The following is a 19,992-nucleotide window of genomic DNA, read 5'->3' as shown; positions in this document are numbered from 1 at the left end:
GGGCTCAACCTCTTCTTGGCTTTAAGACAAGGCTCTTTGCAGGGTTGGGATGGCTTCCTTAGGAAGATCTTGATTGGATGTAGCCCAGCACAGTGGAAACTGCCAGAGCAGGGCTCACCCAGTGAGCTGAGTCTGGACCCTCTGTTCTCCAGGCTGTGCGGGCAGGGTAGGGCCGTGGTCAGCACGGATTCTAGCGCCTTGCTGCCTGGCTGAGTGTTATGTCCTGTGTAGCTCTTCATCTGCAGACAGGAATGGTAAGGACTGGGTTGCTGGAGGACTCCGAGTTGAACCACTGGATCAGGGACATTATCCACCTTCCAGGGATCTCTGACTGTGAGCCTTGTTCCTCTCAGGACTAAGCCCAGAAAGGGAGGTTTCCCCACCTTGGACAGCATGTGGCCCCTGCCTCTCCTTCCTGTTTGTATTCAATCCTAGAAGCTTGTGGAGTATAGAGTAAGATCAGTAGCACTGTAGAGCTCAGATGCCCTAAGAATTTTCTAGAAGTTGCACGTGACACCTCCCCCCACTCCCTAGAGGAAGAGGGATAAATGGAGCCATTTTAACAGTTGAGTTGCAGTCACAGAGTGGGCCAGCAGGTGACCAAGGCTTGTCTCCAAGGACCTGGCTTCATCGGGTATTTGTCCCATGCTGGGACAGCACCAGTTCACGGAGAACATCCCTGCTCCACTGAGGTCTTCTCCATATGGCTCTTCTCACTCAGACTCTAATTTCAACAGTGAACCCTCGTTCATCCTACAAGAGTCCAGTCAGCACGGTCCCTACCAGCAGGTGCCCTGCCCCAGCCGATCCCACACCAGCAAAGTCTTCCCTGGGTCCCCAGGCTCCCGAGCTCCTAGTGATGGCAAAGGCTTGTGGTCTCAAAGGTATCACTTGCTTTCTGTGCCCGTCCTGCCTCAGTGGTCACGCTTGGGTCTGCTCTCCACCCTGCTCTTGCTGTGAGCAGGGCACTCAGGATGGGCAGATGTGGTCTTTGTCCTGGGAAGCCCCCTTCTAAGGGCACTAACTCAGGGCACTTCTGAAACAAATGTAGCTACAAAGGCTGCCAGACAGGGGTAAAGAAACTTCCAGTGAGCCGGGCGGTGACGGACGCCTTTAATCCCAGCACTCAGAATGCAGAGGCAGGCGGATCTCTGTGAGTTTGAGGCCAGCCTGGTCTACAGAGCGAGTTCCAGGACAGGCTCCAAAGCTACACAGAGAAACCCTGTCTCGAAAAAAAAAAAATAAACAAACAAACAAATAAATAAATAAATGCCATCGCTGGGTTGGAGCCTAGCCTGGGCTACAAGAGACCCAGCACGCGCGCACACACATGCATGCACGCACCCACCCACATACATACATACATACATACATAAATAAGCAAGCAAGCAAACAAGCAAATAAATAAATAAGTGCCACCTCTGGGTTTCCTGGAACATGAAGCTGCTGTATGAGCCACATCTTGATAACCCCAGCCCTAAGGTCCCATTGGGTCTAGCCTGTGACAGTGTATGAGCTCCACATAGCTGTAGGGTAAGGCCCTGGCTGGCTGGCTGCCTGTGGTACTCTCCTGCCTTGAGCTTTACAGCATTCTCCACATTCAGGAAGTTTCTCCAGATGACATTTCCTTGTTCTCTCGAAGTGCATCTTAGTCAATTATTGCGCGTTTTTACAATTAGTATAATTATATCTAACTGCATAATTAGTGTAAATACTCGTAATGGCTTAAACAGAACAGTCAAAACACGCCCTGGTGTAGAAGCCCTTGTTAAAGTTTGAGAGTTGGGCAGCATAGGCCTAACTGCAAGAGGCTGTGTGCCAATCAGAACACTGAGCAGCAGCCCCCAGGCACCTCACTGGCCCAAGCGCGACCCCAGGCCATTGCAGGACATGGGTTCTGGTTTTTGTATGGTCCTCGGGACAGAGCGACACTCCAAACCCTGAGCTGTCATACAGCCCAGCCTCCTTTAGCTTCCTCTATTGAAACTGAGTCTCACTAAATTGCCAAGGCTGGACTTGAACTCTCTCTCTCTCTCTCTCTGTAGCCCAGGCAGCCCTGCCTGGACACTTTGAGAGGGGTGTTTTGGTGGTAGTTGCGAGGGGTGTGGGCACAAGATGGTGGGGTGTGTTCTCGATGCAAGCAGCCTGTGTGCCCAGCGAGCCTGCTGCGTGTGCGCGGGTTGGAAGTAGTCTCCAGCAGAGCTAGGGCATGCCCAGGCTACCCAGCCCTGCAGCTGGGAGCCAGAGATGCCACCTCCACTGTGAGCAGCTGAGTCAGGGCAGGGTGGGCTACAGCCACGCTTCTCAGAACAGTACTGCAGAGGCCGGCCACTCTGCCAGGAGTCCCCTCTGACTTCCTCACTCACAGGTCCCAAACTTTATGCACAAAAAGGTGACAGGGGTAAGTGAGAAGCCCCGATTGTTTATTTAACTTCCAAGAGACTATAAGCCTGCTTCATCTCCCTCATCAAATTCCGTACATTTCTAAGACATTCCAAAAGTCCAGTAGAGCTGGGTTGGACCTATGCTACTGGCCCCTTTCCCCTGTGGCTTCTAGGGAGCTCCCAGCCCAGTCTGTATCCTTGGGTTCACAGAGTCAAAAATATTAAAAGAGAGACGGAGGGGGGAAAGATTCTGGGAAGTTCGAAAGGCAGTGAGTGCTTGGATTTGCTGCATGCCAAGCCCAGCACAGAATCCTGTCATTGAAGTGTGGGCGCGTCCTGCTGGAATGCTGTTTCACAGATCCTCAGTGTCTCTCTCACTTCCCATGTCTCCTCTGCCATGACTGTTACATACAGACTGAGTGCACACAGGCATTTCTCCTGTCCTGATTCCCCAGACGACACAGTAAAACAATGATTTATATGTGGTGTCTGTCACATGGGGCAGTACAAGACATACAGAAGTGGTTTAAAGTATCCAAGAGGGTATGCGTAGGATTTGTGTAGACGCTGTGCTGTTTATATAAGGACTCAGCCCAGAGGGTTCTGACTTCACTAGGGCCAATATAGTGTGCACCTTGTGAGACTCCATCTTCCATGTTGCTGACACACTCCTCCTTTAGTTCATTCCTTAAAAAAAAAAAAAAAAAAAGATTTATTTATTTATTATGTATACAGTGTTCTGCCTACAGGCCAGAAGAAGTCACAAGATCGAATTACAGATGGTTATGAGCCACCATGTGGTTGCTGGGAATTGAACTCAGAACCTCTGGAAGAACAGCCAGTGCTCTTAACCGCTGAGCCATCTCTCTAGACCCTAGTTCATTCTTGTTTACTCAGGCGTCCGTGTGCTGAATGTGCACACGGGCCACTCCAAGGTCAGAATGGTTTGGGAAGTGGCACCCGTCTGTCTGTCTGCTCTTCTGCTTAAGGCCAGAGCCTCCTGAAGGCTGAGATCACCCTCCTCATTACTCACATGCACCTGCCATCTTGGCAGCCCCAGGCTATTGGTTTTTAAAGTGTATTTGAAGGATATGTTATAGCTATGCCCAGGAGCCCCCTACACTGATGTTGGACCATTTCTGGGCGTCTGAGTTCCCCACATTTCCTGGGGACAATGTTAGCATGTGGAGCAGTGGCCGCATGACCAGGCACCCCCAGGGTAGAGCCCTGAGGCTCACGGACTAGTTCCTGGCTGACTCGGATTACTTGGCTGTGTTAATGCCTCTCTCTCTCTCCCTTTTCTTCTCAGAAAATCGCCTTCATGGTAGCTCTAGGCCTGGTCACAACAGAACACCTGGAAGGTAACGATGGGGACATTGGTTGGAGTTTGGTAGGTGGGGCTTGGTGGAGCCCTAAGTAGATGCAACAGCCTTCACTGTGCCCCAGCTCATGGTTGTGCCCTATCCAGATGTGAGGCTCTTAGGAACCCAGCCCCAGGTAATGGGGGCACAGTCACAAGATAAGCCAAAGAAATATTTGGTTTTGGGTATCCCACAACTGCACATGCCTCATATGGCACTGTCATGTTCTTGTGGAGGGACCTGTCCCTACCCTAGAGACCGCACAGTGATGTAACAGAGGTCATGGTCCAATCCTGCCATTCACTAACCCATGAGAGCTGATGTTTCTTTCCTTCTTTGGTGTTTGGTCCACTCTGGACCTATTTCCTCATCTCCAACATAAGGGAAACCAAAACCTCAAGCTTGTTGAGTTGTGGGGAGTGAGGGAAGAGCACTTGCCCTAATACGCAATTGGTCCTCGCTTTGAAAACCTCTCTCTAAGATCTGGGATCCCACAATATTTATTTGGATCCCGGTCTCTTCCACAGAGGCCTGTGGTGCCTCATGGGGAGCACACAGAGTGACACAGAGTGATGAGGGTCAGGAGGAAGCTGACCGAGATGAGGAATGGACGCCCTGGGGAGCTACCTGGGGAGGTAGAGAGAGTTGCAACCTGCAAGAGAGACATGAGGGAAAGCAGATGGGCCAGTATGTGCAGGCCAGTGATGGGCAGCACCAAGCTGTGCCTGACTGAGCAGAGCCAGAGACTCACTCTGCTGCTGCCCTCCAGGGGTCCCAAGGGACAGAGAGGGGCCTGTCTTAGTCACGGTCCCACTGCTGTGAGGAGACACCGTGACCAAGACAACTCTTAGAAAAGAAAGCATTTAACTGGGGTTTGCTCACAGTTTCAGAGGTTCAGTCCATTATCATCACGGCAGGGAGCATGGCAGCAGGCAGGCAGACATGATGCTGGAGAGGTAGCTGAGAGGTACATCCTGATCCACAAGCAGAGAGAGAACCTAACCTGGGCCTGGCTTGGGCTTTTGAAACCTCAAACCCACCTCCAGTGACACCCTTCCTCCAACAAGGCCACACCTACTCCGAGGCCACACCTCCTAATCCTTCTAATCCTTTCAAAACAGTTCCACTCCCTAGTGACTAAGCATTCAAATAGAGGAGCCTATGGGGGCCATTCTTATTCAAACCACCGCAGGGCCTTATGCTGAGGAGCGTGTCCCTGTCCCCTCATCCCCCTACCTGACACTCATCCTAAGGCCACCAGAGCCATGCTATAAGCAGTTTCCTGGAGGCTCTGACCTGCCCTGCCCTGCTGGGCGAGGAACCTGTGACCACTGTGTCTGCCTTTCCAGAAATCCAGAGCAAGCGTCAGGAGCGGAAGAGGAGGAGCACAGCGAACCCCGCCTACAGCGGCTTCTTGGAGACCGAGGTGGGACTCTGGGGCACCACCACTGGGGGCTGGGAGAAACAGTGTAGAGCCTCGTGAGCCCCTCCCCCTTCGGTGATGAAAATTTGATGGATGGGCCCAGAGGAGTCCTTGGGATCTCCGCCAGCTTTCTCACTGACTCCTTGCCCATCCTTCCTAGCCGGAAGCGTTCATTTGAAACACAGAGTGTACTCTCACTGAAGGTACACACCTGTAACACGGAAGTCAGGAAGCTGAAACAGGAGGATTTTGAGTTCCAGGACAGCCTGGGGTACACAGTAAGACCCTGTCATTTAAAAAAAAAAAAAAAAAAAAAAGCTGTCTGTTGCATTGGGTCCCTTATGAGACTGTTGTGAAAGACTCATGTACAAAGCCCGAGGGACCGGGACCCAGGCCACCCACTGATCATCGAGCCCACTATGGCTTGCCCTTCACCTGGGAGGCTCTCGGCTCTGATGGACTGTAACATCTCAGGCCTGTGCTCTCTCAACCCCTGGGGGCAGCTGGGTGGGCAGCAAGCGGGGACCCAGTCTCGGGTCCTCTGGAAGAACAGCAAGTGCCCCTAACGGCTGGGCTCGTTCTCCAGGCCCCGTTTCCCTTCTCTCGGATATGGGTCTGAAACCCATGTCTCAGGAACTTGGATTTAGCTGGGGAGCCCTTGCAGAGAGCATGTTCAGCTCCAATTCTGCGGTGCCCTGTCCAGGGGAGAACAGTGGCCCCCCCAGGCTCTGTCCACCATCTGTCCCTGGCCCTGCCTTGCCCTCCCTGCTTCGGTCTTAGAAGCTGCTCACTCTTGAACACATCCTCTTCTCTTCTGGGTCCAGTGAGCAAGCCCCGACCCCAGACACGGGGACCTTTCCCACAAACGTCAGCGGCTAAGGGTGTAGCTCAGTTGGTGGATTGGCTGCCTGGGATCCATTAAGTTCTGAGTTCAGTCCCCCTGTCCCCCCAGCACTGCTTAAACCAGGCATGGTGTGCCATGTACCTGTAATCCCAGCTCTTAGTGGGTGGCAGGATCAAGATCATCCTTGGTTATATAGAGAGTGCAAGGCTAGCCTGGGCTGCATGGAATTCTGATTTGAAAATCAATGAAGGAAGGAAGAACTTCAAGCTGTCTTTAGCCCCCAACCAAGAACACATATTCAGCCCCCAGGACCTCAGCCCTGTGGTTATTAAGAAACTGCCCTCTGTGCTCTGGACAGAACCTACTCAGTGAGCCCTATGTCTGCAGCCAGAGCTGCAGGGCCTCCTTAGTCACTCAGTCAGCTCAAAACCCTGTGATCCTTGAGCCTTAGACAAGCATGCAAGCCAAGAGCAGCCCTTCGCAGGCCCCTTCCTTGCCCCTGAGTGCAGCGTGGCTCCATAGAGAGAGAAGACTTCAAAACTGATTCTAGAACTATCTTTTTGCTATAGCCAGATCCACTTGGAACCCCAAGGTCTGGGGGTGTGTGGCCTATGGGGTCGCTAAAACTAAGGCTTCTGCCGCTCTCTTGGGTCTCTGCAACTGCCAGGTTTGGGCCACATGCAAGGAGGTGAAATTTGAGGGGGTCAGCCCATACACCTCCTGACTGTAGAACCAGAGAAAGGTCAGTGTTGACTTTGTCCCTAACCTATCATGCTTGGAGACTTTCCGGCCCAAGACAACTTGGGATGGGGATTCCTAGGCCTCAGCAGAACCAACCTTTGTAGACTCTCCCTCTGCCCCTGGGTCCTTGGTATCTGTTTTTATTCCTCATGTCTTCTACATAGGGTGTGTGCCCAGTCTCCAGAGCCCGAGATTCGGACTATCCCAGAGGGTCCTGAGCAGGGTGTTGTGCACACGAGTGATTCTTTGGTTCTTCTTTCTGTCCCTACAGAGGAAGCGGCTAGCTTCCAGTTATCTCCACAACCCCCTGTTCCTCACAGCACGAGGTAAGTGCCAGCCAGAGCCAGAGCTTCCACAGACTCACACCCCTTCCTAATTCTGGCTTCCCCACTGTTCTCCAGGGCTTCATATGACCTCTGCTCTCAGGGCCCCTGGGGAAGGTGGGGGGCCACTGGGATCAGCTCCATCCCATTAGATCCAGACACTGCGGTGGGAACATGCTGCCCACCAGAGTTACACCCAGGCTGGGTGTCCAGCTCAGAGAACCAGGCTGAAGGTTCACTGTGGTAGGGCCATTCACCAAAGGGCTGAGCAGGCAGGCCACAGAGGCCTGTGTAGAAGATGCCTTGACTTCCCTGCGCCTCCATCTGCAGCCGGAGCATGAGACCCACGCCTCCTGTTCAGCCATACTGCCTACTCTTGAACAGCTCTGGAGAGAGCAGGCACTCATCTCCCAACCGGGCTGCGGCTCATTCTAACCCTGCCCTCCCTCCTGGGCTGGCTCTGGGCAGTTGGCCAGCCTCGGCTAATCCAGGAGTGCTGAGTGCTGGGTCCAGTTCTAACAGGCAGGGACATACATCCAGCTTTCAGCAGGGCCCTTTCTCCTGTGCCAACTGTCCTCCGTGGCCAGGAACCACTTGTCCCTGTCGTCATAGTACCCAGGAAGCTGAGGCAGGAGGGTTGCTGTCAGTTTCAGGCCAGCCTGACCTACGGAAAGGCTTTGTCTCAGAAGGAAAAGGAAATAATGGCTGCCTGCGTCTTGGGGTTGTGGGCAGCTCCTTAGCCCCTGGACTGTTGACCTACACAACGGGCCTCAAACGTCTACTCTGAGTCAGTGGACAGTTCCTGCCAGGGACGGCATCATCACAGATGGTTTGACTAGGAACCTGGAAGGAGCATCCTGTTTGTGTTTCTTCCTGTGTGTGGTTTGAGATCACGGCCTAAAAATGCAAAAAGGTCCAGAGCCAGAAGGAGCTGGAAGCAGGTGACTCTGAGGGGTCCCCTGAATTCTGTCTTCGTCTCTGAGGCACCTCACTGTGCCAGCCATGGTCCTCATGAGCTCAGATCTAATGAGCCTGTCTCCAGGTAGGTCCTGACCAGGACCAAGGCAGAGAGAGTCTTCCCTCATCACACGGTGGTTCTGAGAACTCAGGTGTCACTGGGCCTCGTGATACTCCCATCATGCTCTAGGGCAAGGACACTGCTACACCAAGCCTGGGGGAACCCCAGCCGTGACCTCTTCCCACCCCCACTAACATCTTCTCCACCCTTCCTCCCTGTGCTAGCCAATGAGGACCCCTGCTGGAAGGTACGTGACCCCCGTCTTCACATGAAGAGGTGGGGGACATCTGTCGTTGCTTTCAACTTCCCTTGGTACCCAGAGCTTGCGCAACACCAAGCCTGCTTTCCTCATGCCCTCATGCCAGGCTGAGCCCTACCTTACTGCAGAGAAGTCCCCCTACGCCTGGTCCTGAGGATGGATGTTCACACTGTACCGCCTACCTTTACCTTGGCTCCTCCCGACTTCTCTGTGTGACCCTGGGCAGAGCTGGCCATCTTTAGTTCTCTGTTGCCCACCCCATGGGATAATTCCCAGGGTGTCACCCCATGTGCCCATTGTGATCCTATAACACCACCCACCCGCAAAGCTCACATCCCTGTTCTCTGAGGCATTAGCTGGTCAGGACCTGGATCCTGTGTATGGCCTCTCACTGACCTATTCCTTTTCATTTATTTTATTTATGGGGTGTGTGTGTGTGTGTGTGTGTGTGTGTGTGTGTGTGTGTGTGTGTGTACCGTTGTGCAAGTGTAGAGATCAGAGGACAACCTGTGGGGCTCAGTTCTCTCCTTTCATCATGTGAGTCATAGGGATGGATCCCAGCCTCCGTATCAGGTGCCTTTGTGCTCTGAACTATCTCCACAGCCCTTCCCCAGTTTCTAATCTAGTTCCGAATGAACCTCATCCCACATGCTCACATGCGAAGGGCACTGCTTACAGCCTGCTCTGGGTGGCCACAGTGCTTTCCAAGGTCACCCTGCAGTAGTAAACACAGGTGCCCTTGGGCCTGGCAGTTCATTGAAACTACCAGTGTCCAGACCACAGGGACAAGGGGACACATGAGGTGGTGGAAGACTTCCCCTTTTCTATAAGTCCATAGGTCTGGAGGGGCCTTGGCTTCGAGGCAGGAGGCACAGATTGTGGGTCCTGGCTCCGCTTCCACTCCCTATGTGACCCCCTAGGTGACTGCTACACCCTTCCTGGGTCTTTGCACGGGATGAGGGACATAGATGGGAGACTTAGAGGCCTCCTTTGGGGACACCTCTGGTGTCAAGTCCCTGGTGATAAGGGCCATCCCTTCCCACCACTTCCATGCTAGAGTCGGAAGGTCTATTGACAGTCTTGCAGGGACAAGGGCCCCTGTGGATTGGTGAGATTATTAAGGCCACTCCACGTAGTTAAAAGGGAGGTTTATTTAGTGGCGTAACTTACAAATGAAGGGATAGGTAGGTTGCAGGGTCTAGGAAAGGCGTGGCCCAGTCCGGCGGTGTTCTCTGGAGAACTCTGTTCGGTCTACCTCCACCGTCCAGGGTCCAGGAACCAAGAGAGGGTGGCGCATCTGGATCTTGGGTCTTCAGGGTCCTCCCTTGGCCCCGCCTCGTAGGCGTGACAGTTACTGAAGCCTCAATGGGGGTTGGAACTTCCAGATCAAAGCTGGAATGGCTACCCACTACACCTGTGGGTGCCTGGACGGGTGTTACAGGTCATCAGTGGTGCTCTCCTTGGTGCAGCCTGCTGGTGGGCTGGGGGCACAGTCCCTAGAGCTTGTACCGAGGCCCCTGGAAGGGACAGAAGGGCTCTATCCCATACCTCACTGTGGGGCATCTGGCATGAGTGGGGGGCATTTCGTGTGCTCTGTCCCGTTCTGTCCAGCACCCAAGGGACAGCTGTTCTTATCCCCACCATGGGTGTGGAAACAGACGTGTGACTCACCTAAGTGTTGGGGGTCCTCACTAGATGTGTATGCAGTTGAGGGGACTAAAGGTGTAATGTGTGTCAGGTGACAGCCCCCTCCCGGAGGCGGTGTATCCATGAGGATGAGTCATCACTGCTAGGCCTGATGTGTGACTCTCCAGTGCTCAGTGCCCCAGTCAGGGTGTGCATGAGTGCCCTAGAACCCCAGCCATGGGACACCGACCCACCAGAGTCTTCTATCAGCGTGTCACGGCACTATCACCCCGAGGGGGAGTCTCCCTGCCCCCAGTCCCGCAAGCTGCCTGGGCCTGGCTGAGACACGTCCTACCCTGTCTTCTCTTGCAGAGCGAAATCACTCATGATGAGTTCTGTGCTGCCTGCAAGCGAGGAGCCAGCCTACAGCCCTGTGGCACCTGTTCAGGGGCCTACCACCTCAGCTGCCTGGACCCGCCCCTCAAGACGGCACCCAAGGGCATGTGGATCTGCCCCAAGTGCCAGCGGAAGGTATAGGCAGATGGGCTCACACCCTGTTCCTGCACATTTGAGACAGTGTTCTGGGTGATCCCCAGCATGGGTATAGCAGGTGCACAAGAGAGTGACGGGGAGTCTTGAGCACCCATCCCTGGCTTTTTTTTTTTTTTTTCCTGGAGCTGGGGACCGAACCCAGAGCCTTATGCTTGCTAGGCAAGTGCTCTCCCACTGAGCTGAATCCCCAACCCCCATCCCTGGCTTCTACAAGGGAGAGAAACCTAGAAAGAAACTTGTCATTGAGTTGCCCCAGTGAACCAGGCTGATATGGCTACTATCCCCTGGGAATCTGTGGCTCAGAGAGCATGCCTCCCTGATGGGTACATAGCCAGTATCTGATCTCAGAAAGTTCTACGACCTGTATTCTTTCTCATCATCCTATCTGCCCCACAGGCCTTAAAGAAAGACGAGGGTGTGCCCTGGACCGGGATGCTGGCCATCGTACACTCCTACGTCACCCACAAGACAGGTAAGGTGGGCTGGGCGGTGGTGACGCACGCACGCCTTTAATCCCAGCACTTGGGAGGCAGAAGCAGGTGGATCTCAGTGAGTTCGAGGCCAGCCTGGTCTACAGAGAGAGTTCTAGGACAGCCAGGGCTGTTCCATAGAGAAACCTTATCTCAAGACACCCCCCCCCAAAAAAAAAGACAGGTAAGGTGTCCCTAGGACTAGGAAAGGACCCCTGAGTTCATATGGAACCTTGGGGGTGCTGGGTAGGTCCAAGTTCTTCTGGGCCGGAACTCTGAGAAAGGAGTGGCTGGGGCTGGTCCCGAGCGGAACGTTTCCGGTCCAGCTGCTCATCCGCCTCTCTGTGGGCTTTACCTCTCTCCTCCAGTGAAAGAAGAAGAGAAGCAGAAGCTGCTGCAGCGTGGCAGCGAGCTGCAGACTGAGCACCAGCAGCTGGAGGAGCGAGACCGGCAGCTGGCCTCAGCTGTGAAGGTGAGCACCGGTGGGGTGGGTGCCTCGTCCCCCACTCACCGGACCCAGGGCGATCGCAGGCCGACCAGCGCTGCTCAGCGGGCCCATAGGTTCAGCTCTGATGTGGACCGTGAATACTTACCAGGCTGTTGTCGACATTCTGAACCTGCCTCCTCTCAGCCAGGTGACCTTGGCAAGGCCCGGCCTTTCTGAACCTCCACTTACTCCTCTATAAAGAGAGCATAGCCCTCTGTAGATTGATGATAGACAAAGCGATGAAGAAGATGATGATGATGATGATGATGATGATGATGATGATGATGATGGTAGAGGTGGTGGGTGGTGATGGCGCTGATGGTGATGATGGTGATGGTGAGTAGTAATGGTGGTAGTGGTAATCGTGGTAGTGATGAGGATGGTGGTGGTGGGGTGGTGGTGATAGTGTAGTGATGGTAGGTAGGAATGGTGATTGTGGTAGTGATGGTGACGGTGGTGTTGGGGTGGTGGTGATGGTGATGATGGTGATGATGGTGTTGGTGGGTAGTAACGGTGATGATGGTTGTGGTGATAATGGTGATTATTATGGTGGTGATAGTGGTGGTGAGGCTGATGGTGGATGGTGCTGACAGCAGTAGGTAGTCCTAATAGCAGTTCTGGGCCCTGGAGGAGCTCAGCTTTTCTGTCTTATTTTATTTTGTTTCATTTTTATGGTGCTGGAGATTGAGCCTAGAGTCTCGTGCATGTTACACAAACATTTTATATCCCAGGCATGGAGGGCGGGAGGGAGAGAGGGGGGCTAGAGGTGTGAATGCATGTGCAGGTACACATACTTGTGTGCACACATGTTGAGGCCAGAGAAGGCTGCCAGATGTTTTCCTCTGTTGCCTTCCACCTCTTCCCTACCTAGAGGCTTTATCACTAAACTTGACACCTGCCATTTTGGCTTGGCTGTTGTGCTTCTGAGTTCCCAGGATCCACCTGTCTCTGATCCCGGCATTGAGGTTATAGCCACATATAGGCATGCCCGGCTTTCATGTCAGTGCTGGGGATTCCTGCTCAGGGGCTCACATTGCAGAGCAAACACCCTTACGAACTACCCACTGGGCCATCGCCCCAGTTCCCCCTGCATTGCATGGTGTTTTCCTTGGTAATTGGGGGCAGGGTCTAATCAAGTTGCCCAGGTAGGCTTCGAACTCACTGTCTCCTATCCTCGTCTGTCAAAGTTTGGGGATCTCAGGCTTGGAGAAGCTCTACCCACTACACTCTCGAAATGTGGTGCCTTCCTTAGCCTTGCTCGTCAGGATTCTAGAGGAACTGAGAGAATGAATCTGTGAATACATAAAGGGGATTTAATAGAATGGCTTACAGACTGTGGTCTAGCCAGCCCAACAATGGCTGTCCACCCCTGGAAGGTCCAAGAACCCAGTAACTGTTCAGTCTGTGAGGCTGGATGTCTCAGCTGGTCTGTGGTAGATGCCAGAATCCCAAAGTAGTCTCTAATGCCAGTGAGGGAGGGAATGGACTTGTCAGTGAGAGCAAGCAGGCAAAGAGAGCGAGCTCCCTTCTTCCCCGTCCTTTATAAAGGCTGCCAGCAAAAGGTGTGGCCCAGATTAAAGGTGGGTCTTCCCACCTCAGAGATCAGGATTTGAGAGAAACCCTGTCTCAAAACCAATATATATATATATATATATCAGAACTTGAAGTGGGTCTTCCCGCTTCAAATGATTTAATTAAGAAAAAAATTCCGCTGGGCAATGGTGGCACATGCCTTTAATCCCAGCACTCGGGAGGCAGAGGTGGGCGGATCTCTGTGAGTTCGAGGCCAGCCTGGTATACAGAGTGAGTTCCAGGACAGGCACCAAAACTACACAGAGAAACCCTGTCTTGAAAAGAAAAGAAAAAGAAAAAAAAGTCCCTCACAGATATACATACACCCAGCTGTTTGGGTTATAGTTAATTCCAGATGTAGTCAAGTTGACAACCAAGAATAACCATCACAAGTCCACCCTTGCATCAGCTTGACACACAATCATGTCTCCTTATGTCATGCTTAATTTCCAAATGAAAACAATAACTATAACATAATTATGTATAACATGATATTACTACCCCATGCACAATTACAAATGCATTGTATATTCAGCCAGGTCATAATTATGCCTAACGTGACATAACTATCCCTTGTACAACCACAAATGCATTATAAATTTAGAATAAGTGTCACTGTCCCTTGAGGGACAGTCTTTTAGTATCTCAACTTACATATGATAACCACTGATATTCTCTTAATTGATGTTACATGATAAAGAAATTTTCATACTCTTATCATATTCATGATATTACATGGTAAAGAAATCAAAGAAAGAAAACACAAATATCTGTACACATTCTTAACAAAATATGACAGAAACATTCATATCAATTATAATCCTCATTTCTCCAACTGGTCATGTGACCTTAGAAGGTGGTTATTTATAACCACCTTCCTCTACTACCCATTCCACATTTCCTCCGAGATCAGCAAGCATTTCAGCAGGTCTTGGCTCTTTTCCTGGAGGAGTGACCCCCACCTTCATTCCTTCAGGGTCTGTGTCCTTTGTCATCATGCCTGGATTAGATTGTTGCAGTTTCCCATTAACAATCACAGGATGTGGTAGCACCAAGAGATGTCCTAAAGGATCTCTTACACTCCAGACATAATCTTTCTTACCTCTATTGTGGAATAGCAACCCAGTTTCCCCATGGTAATCGGGATCAATCACCCCTCCTAACACTGTTATGCCTTTCTTAACCTGTTGGCTTAAGGGCTTCAGAAGCCCAAAGTGGCTGGAGGTTGGGGGGAGTCTGAGCTTCCAGTTCAATAGAAAGTTTGTTGTGGCTCCTGGCGCAAGTGATCCCCCACTCTGGAACCAAAACTTCTAGGCCAGCAGAAGGCATGGCCCAAATTAAAGGTGGGTCTTCCCACCTCAAAGATCTGGATTAGAGGTGGGTCTTCCCACTGTAAATGATTTAATTAAGAAGAAAAATCCCTCACAAATATACCCATTCATTTGAGTTTTAGATAAATCCCTATGTGGTCAAGTTGACAACCAAGAATAGTTATCCGGAGCCCTGTAGAAATCCCTGATTATCCATACAGTTGGAGGGGTGCCCCCAGGAGGTCAATACTGTACTGGCACCGTTTGATCTGGAGCCCTGGTCATGTGACTCTAGGCCTCCGTCCCACTGCAGTGTCGTCTCTGTGTGCCACATAGAGAAGCTAGAGAGTGGGCAGCAGAAGAGGGCATGCTGGCAAGTCTGTGAGCCTCACTGACTGCCACCACAGGATGGAACCTGTCAGCTTCGGGGACCCGCATCCCCGGCAGCCAGCATGCCACTCCGGCCGTTTATTTAATCCCATTTTGTGTGAGGCCCTTGGCCTGTTTCAGGTCCTGCTGGGGGTGGTGGAAGGCTTTGTGAAAAAAGGTGAGCCCCTCAAGGTGGCTGGCCCAGGGTGCTGCAGAACTCAATTCTGAGACCATCTCCACAACTTCTGCTCTTGACAGAAATGCCTGGAGCTGAAGACAAGCCTCCTGTCCCGCCAAAGGGGCACACAGTCGTCGCTGGACCGCATCCGGGCCCTGCTGAGACTGATCCAGGGTGAGCAGATGCTCCAGGTCTCTATGGCAACCACCAGCCCCACCCCACTTCTGGCCGGGCCCTGGACCAAGCCTTCCACTACCACCGTCCGCACTGCCCTCCAGCACCCCCAGAGCCACAACTGACCCCGGGGATCCGAATAACACTCACGGAAAGTTACTGGGACCTTGCTCTCAAGACCTGGGGGGAATCTGTCGGCCTTAATTCATAAACTCTATGAATTTTAGACAAAAATAAACTAGACAGAGTGACGGAGAGAGAGAGGAGGAGTGAGCTGAGCATCCCAGAGCCAGAACCGGCATGAGGTGGATCCCTTTACCGGTTGCAGGGGACCACCTGAGGGCCAGGTGAGAGGGTGTCTCAGACCAAGGCACAGGCAGCCCTCCCCTTGGACTGTCAGGTCTCCCTGGCTTTCGGCTTTCATGGCCAGCTCTCTTGTGGTGTTCCCCTCAGGAGAGGAAGACTTCAGGCTGGGGAGAGGGAGGCAGACTAGACCCGGCTCAGGCTGTGGGGAGCGGGAGGCAAGCGACCACAGACAGCTGCTTAGTGGGGTGGGCAGGTGAGCCTCTGGTACAAGAGAGGGTAGCTAACCTAGGTAGTTCTCCAGTGGCCCTTGGGCTCCCCATGCCCTGCTGGCCGGCCCCTAATCTATCAGTATTACTACGTTGAAATTCTGTCATTGAACACTAGACAAGTGACAGACCAACTTCTCCTGGGGTCACTGCTGCATGGGCTGCCCAGCCTGGCCTCTGCCTCATTGTTCCCAAGCTCATGCTCTTGCTGCGGCCCACCTCTTCCTATTGCCAATCTCTGAAATTTTCCTCATGGAGTTCTGGGCTAGACAGAGCAGTCACCCACCGTGGGAGACCCCTGGCAGCTTTCAGCTCATGATGGAAGCCTTTCGAGCACTCTCCTGTGCAGGACCCGATGAGCGTCCTGCCCACTTCTTGCCAGTTAAAGACACTATGCCAAAAAGAGCTTCACACTTTTTGTATAGCGTTTTTTTGTTGTTGTTGTTGTTGTACGATCCGTAATGTGAACCGCGCCCCTGCCTGCCTTCCCCTGCATCTGGAAGTCTCTGCTCCAATACAGGAATGGATAACCTCCCCTGACAGGGGCCAGATGGAGCACCCGGAAGGGATCTAGAGATCCAGAGGGGAGGCAGAGAGGGTGGTGCACTTGGGAGCCTGGCCTTTGGAGACGCCAGCGCCCCCCTCCTCAATGCTGCCTCCTCATTTGCAGGGAGTGCAGGTCCCTAGGTACCCTGGGGGTTTCCTGCACACTCTGGGAGCCATGCAGCCCACTCCATAAACCCCACCCTGTCCTGAGGGACACAGCACAACCCTTACGCGATCAGGAGCCGCAGGGCTCCCCCGAGCATATCACATGGTGCCGAATTGCAGCGAGCACTCGTGCATGCGCCAAGGCCACAGCCGCACACCTGGGCCCGCAGACACAAGTGCAGAGTGGGAAGGTCGGCTGGGACCCCACCACCAGCCCCTGTCCCTCTTGTCATTTTTTTCACGACTCCGGGAGAAACTGTGCTGTAAGGATACAAATCTATTTTAATACACATTACACTGGGTTGAACAAGATTTTTATATTCTTTTATCGATGAACGGCGCGAGCCGCGGGAGGCGCGCGTCTTTATATATTGGTTACGAGGTGCCGATTATGCGTTACCGCACGGCTGGCGACGTAACCGTCTTCAGGTTCTTCTTTCGTTGGTTTGGTTTTTTTTTCTTCTTGGATGGATTGAGTTCGATTTTGTAAGAAACGTGGGAGGATGTGGAAGGTTGGACCCGGGATGGGGAGCTGCTGACGTGTCTTGAGACTTAGTTTTTTTTGGGGGGACCAAGGAGGACCGTCCAGTGGATAGTGGCTAGAGAAAGTGTTTGTCTTTAAATATACCAGTGTAGTTTTTCCTTCTGTATGATGCATTAAACCCAATTTCAAAGCCTGGTGGTCCTGTGTCCTTACTTTCAGTGTGAGTAACCCTGGGGCAACTGAGTGGGTTTCGAAATGGCTAAAAGTCAGCGGGCAGTGGTGGCGCACACCTTTAATCCCAGCACTCGGGAGGCAGAGGCAGGTGGGTCTCCGTGAGTTCGAGGCCAGCCTGGTCTCCAAAGTGAGTTCCAGGACAGGCTCCAAAGTTACACAGAGAAACCCTGTCTCGAAAAACCAAAAAAAAAAAAAAAAAAAAGGGTAAAAGTCAGGGTCATGTGTGTCCCCACCCACCCCTAAAGGAAATGGAGAGCTTTTGGTGTCCACCCCAGCTCCAGGAGGTAGTAGATTCATCTATTATGAAAAGCCCCGAAACTACCTCGCTCACTCTGGCTTCTCACCTTGACCTCTTCACCCACTCATTTTTGCCTCCTGGACACAGGAGCCCACCGCCACCTTAGTGTTTCCTTTGAAAGCAGGCTTGTGGAAAGGCAGACCAACCAGCATGACCTCCAGACCCTCCAAAGGAGCTTGACTCAGCCTGGAGATCAGGGTTCACCTGTGTGTCTGCAGCTGTGGCAGAAGGAGGGCCTGTTGAATGCTGCCTGTAGAGCTAGGGATAGAAACATGCATGCATGCACGCGTGCGCTGCCGGCCCCCCCCCCCCGCCCCGCCCCATACATACGCACATGTGTGCGCTGAAAGGCTGGACAGCCCAACAAGTATATATACTGTAGCCATGGCCTAGTGTGATTGCTCTGGGGGGAGCATACCGTTTGAGGGGGTCCGGAGTTCAGCTTTGCCTGCTCTGCCTACACACTCCCCACCCTTCTGCCTCCTGAACAGTCTTCACACCCTCCTTCCCAGTCCCCAGATCTCTTCTGTTCTGTAACCCACCCCCATCCCCCACCCCATTGCCCCCCTAGGACAATCTACATAGTCAGTAGTGACTTCTGCACAGCTCTGGCGGGTCCCTGCTCATGCAGCCCACGTGACTTACTGTTGACACTCCTCAATGACTGTCCCATGTCTACTCCAGGCTGTTCCCTCCTTCCTAACCCCCATATGCTGGAGACCTCCCGTCTACACCAGCCTCTGCTCTCTCCAGAGCTCCTTGGACAGCTGTTCCCTCAATTCCTGTCTACACTGGTAGCCACCCTGGATTGCATCACTAGAGGACATCTCAGATTCGGCATAGGCTCCTTCCCCAGTGGTACCCCAAGAGTCCCCCTCGACCCCATGACCTCCACACCCATCTCTGGTAAATCAGTCACCTGTGTCATTGAGACAAGTGGAACGGGACCTATCTCCCTTCTGCTCCAAGGTCTCTGTCCCTTGGCCCTCAGCCCCCTGTCCTGTCACCGAGAGTTAGACAGACCACAGCTGCCACCATCCACCCGCTCCTTCCTGCTCTGTTGCAGTTGCTTTCCAGCTAGTAACTGATGTGGGTGGGGCGACTGCTAACAGGTCTGTGCCCTGTGTGCTTGGCTGAAGTTCAAGTCCTTGGTCATTCACCAGCCTTCCTTGTAGCATCCAGGGCCACAGGGCTCTCGTCCCTGCTCTCTTTGGGTCTCTTTCTGCTGCCTCCACCATCTCCACCTCCTGCTCTAGCTCAGTTCACAAAGCATGCTCCCCCTGCAGGCCCCTTGCACACACAGGACCTCTGCTCGGCACGCTCTTGCTCACTGCCTCCCCAGGTTGCCTTGAGACTTAACCTTGACCATTGCCCTCCTCTCCCAGCAGCTTTCCCGGCTGCTTCCGCATGTCCTACCCACCTCTGCCTCTGCCTGTTGATTCTTTAGACTTCACAACCCATTTTACACTTTCTCTGTTGGGAAGAGGAGAGGTTATCGGTGTGTTAGGCAAAATGCTTGAGTGAAACCTGGCTCATAGATTCTAAGGTTTCAGTCCATCATGGTGGGTGGTGGGAGGCCTGGCTGGGCAAAGCAGTTCACACCGTAGTGGCCAGGAAGAAGAGACAGGGAGAGCGCGGGCCAGAGAGAAAGAGACTTACACTAACTATTCCTCTAGTCCCTCCCCCTTTTTAAATTGTTTGGTTAATATTTATTCATGCACTCATTAATTTACTTATTTGAAATTTAGTTGTTTCATTTTGTGTGTGTGTGTGTGTATATGCTTGAGTGTATGTATGTGCACCACATGTGTGTAGGAGCCCTTGGAGGTCAGAAAAGGTATCAGATCCCCTGGAAATGGAGTCCCAGGCAGTTGTGAGCCATCTTGTAGGTGCTGGGAACTGAACCCAGGTCCTCTGCAAAAGCAGTAAGCATCCTTAACCTCTGAGCTATCTCTCCAGCACCCCAAACATGTAAGCATGGCACCACTCACTTCCACAGTTAAGTGGCTCTGCAGACGCCTTCACAGACACACCCAGGGCTGAGCTTCTTCACTAAGCCCCAAGGCACTTCTCAGCCAGATCACGTTGACAATCAAGATTCCCCAGCACAGTCTGTACAAATGGTAACAAAAGGAAGGGGCCTGGGAGCTAAGTGGCCGGGCTGAATTAACTAAAGAGGAAGGTCCCACCTTCAATATGGACGATACCATCACACCGAATTGACTGTAGAGCCTCGGGTGTTTTGTGGTAACAGAGACAGATGGAGCAGTTCCGGAGTCACCCAAACTTGCTCCTATGGTTTCTGCCCCCCCTTTTTTCATGAGACGGGGTCTCCTGTAGCCCAGGCTGGCCTCTAACTCACTATGTAGTTAAAGATAACCTGTTCTGATCCTCCTGCCTCTACCTCCCGAGTACTGGCGCTGCAGGTGTTTGTACCACACTTGGTTTATGTGGTGCTGTGATCAAACCCGTGGTGTCATACATGCTAGGTAAGCACTCTACCAACTGAGCTATATCCGCAGCCATCGTGTGTGTTTTTTTAAAATATTTATTGCTGGGCACTTTAGTCCCAGTATTCGGGAGGCACAAGCAGGTGGGACTG

General features: G+C 52.7%; 1 protein-coding gene across 2 annotated transcripts in view; it reads left to right on the top strand.

Annotated features, from left to right (window-relative positions):
- Positions 1-17,049, top strand: part of Phf21b (PHD finger protein 21B) — a 71,190-nt gene extending 54,141 nt beyond the window's left edge. For both annotated transcript variants that reach the window (XM_052748534.1, XM_052748533.1), the window contains exons 6-13: positions 3,694-3,745; positions 5,095-5,171; positions 7,025-7,079; positions 8,319-8,341; positions 10,352-10,510; positions 10,928-11,003; positions 11,370-11,473; positions 14,998-17,049. In XM_052748534.1, the coding sequence (XP_052604494.1) occupies positions 3,694-3,745; positions 5,095-5,171; positions 7,025-7,079; positions 8,319-8,341; positions 10,352-10,510; positions 10,928-11,003; positions 11,370-11,473; positions 14,998-15,216 (765 nt within the window). In that variant the 3' untranslated portion in view covers positions 15,217-17,049. The remainder of the gene's footprint in view (positions 1-3,693; positions 3,746-5,094; positions 5,172-7,024; positions 7,080-8,318; positions 8,342-10,351; positions 10,511-10,927; positions 11,004-11,369; positions 11,474-14,997) is intronic.
- Positions 17,050-19,992: the final 2,943 nt, after the last annotated feature.

Source organism: Peromyscus californicus, unplaced genomic scaffold (assembly GCF_007827085.1).
Source record: "Peromyscus californicus insignis strain IS unplaced genomic scaffold, ASM782708v3 Scaffold_20__1_contigs__length_68692818, whole genome shotgun sequence".
Classification (NCBI taxonomy): Eukaryota; Metazoa; Chordata; class Mammalia; order Rodentia; family Cricetidae; genus Peromyscus; species Peromyscus californicus.
Note: the sequence above shows the minus strand (reverse complement) of the source record. Positions and strands in the feature narration are given on the sequence as shown.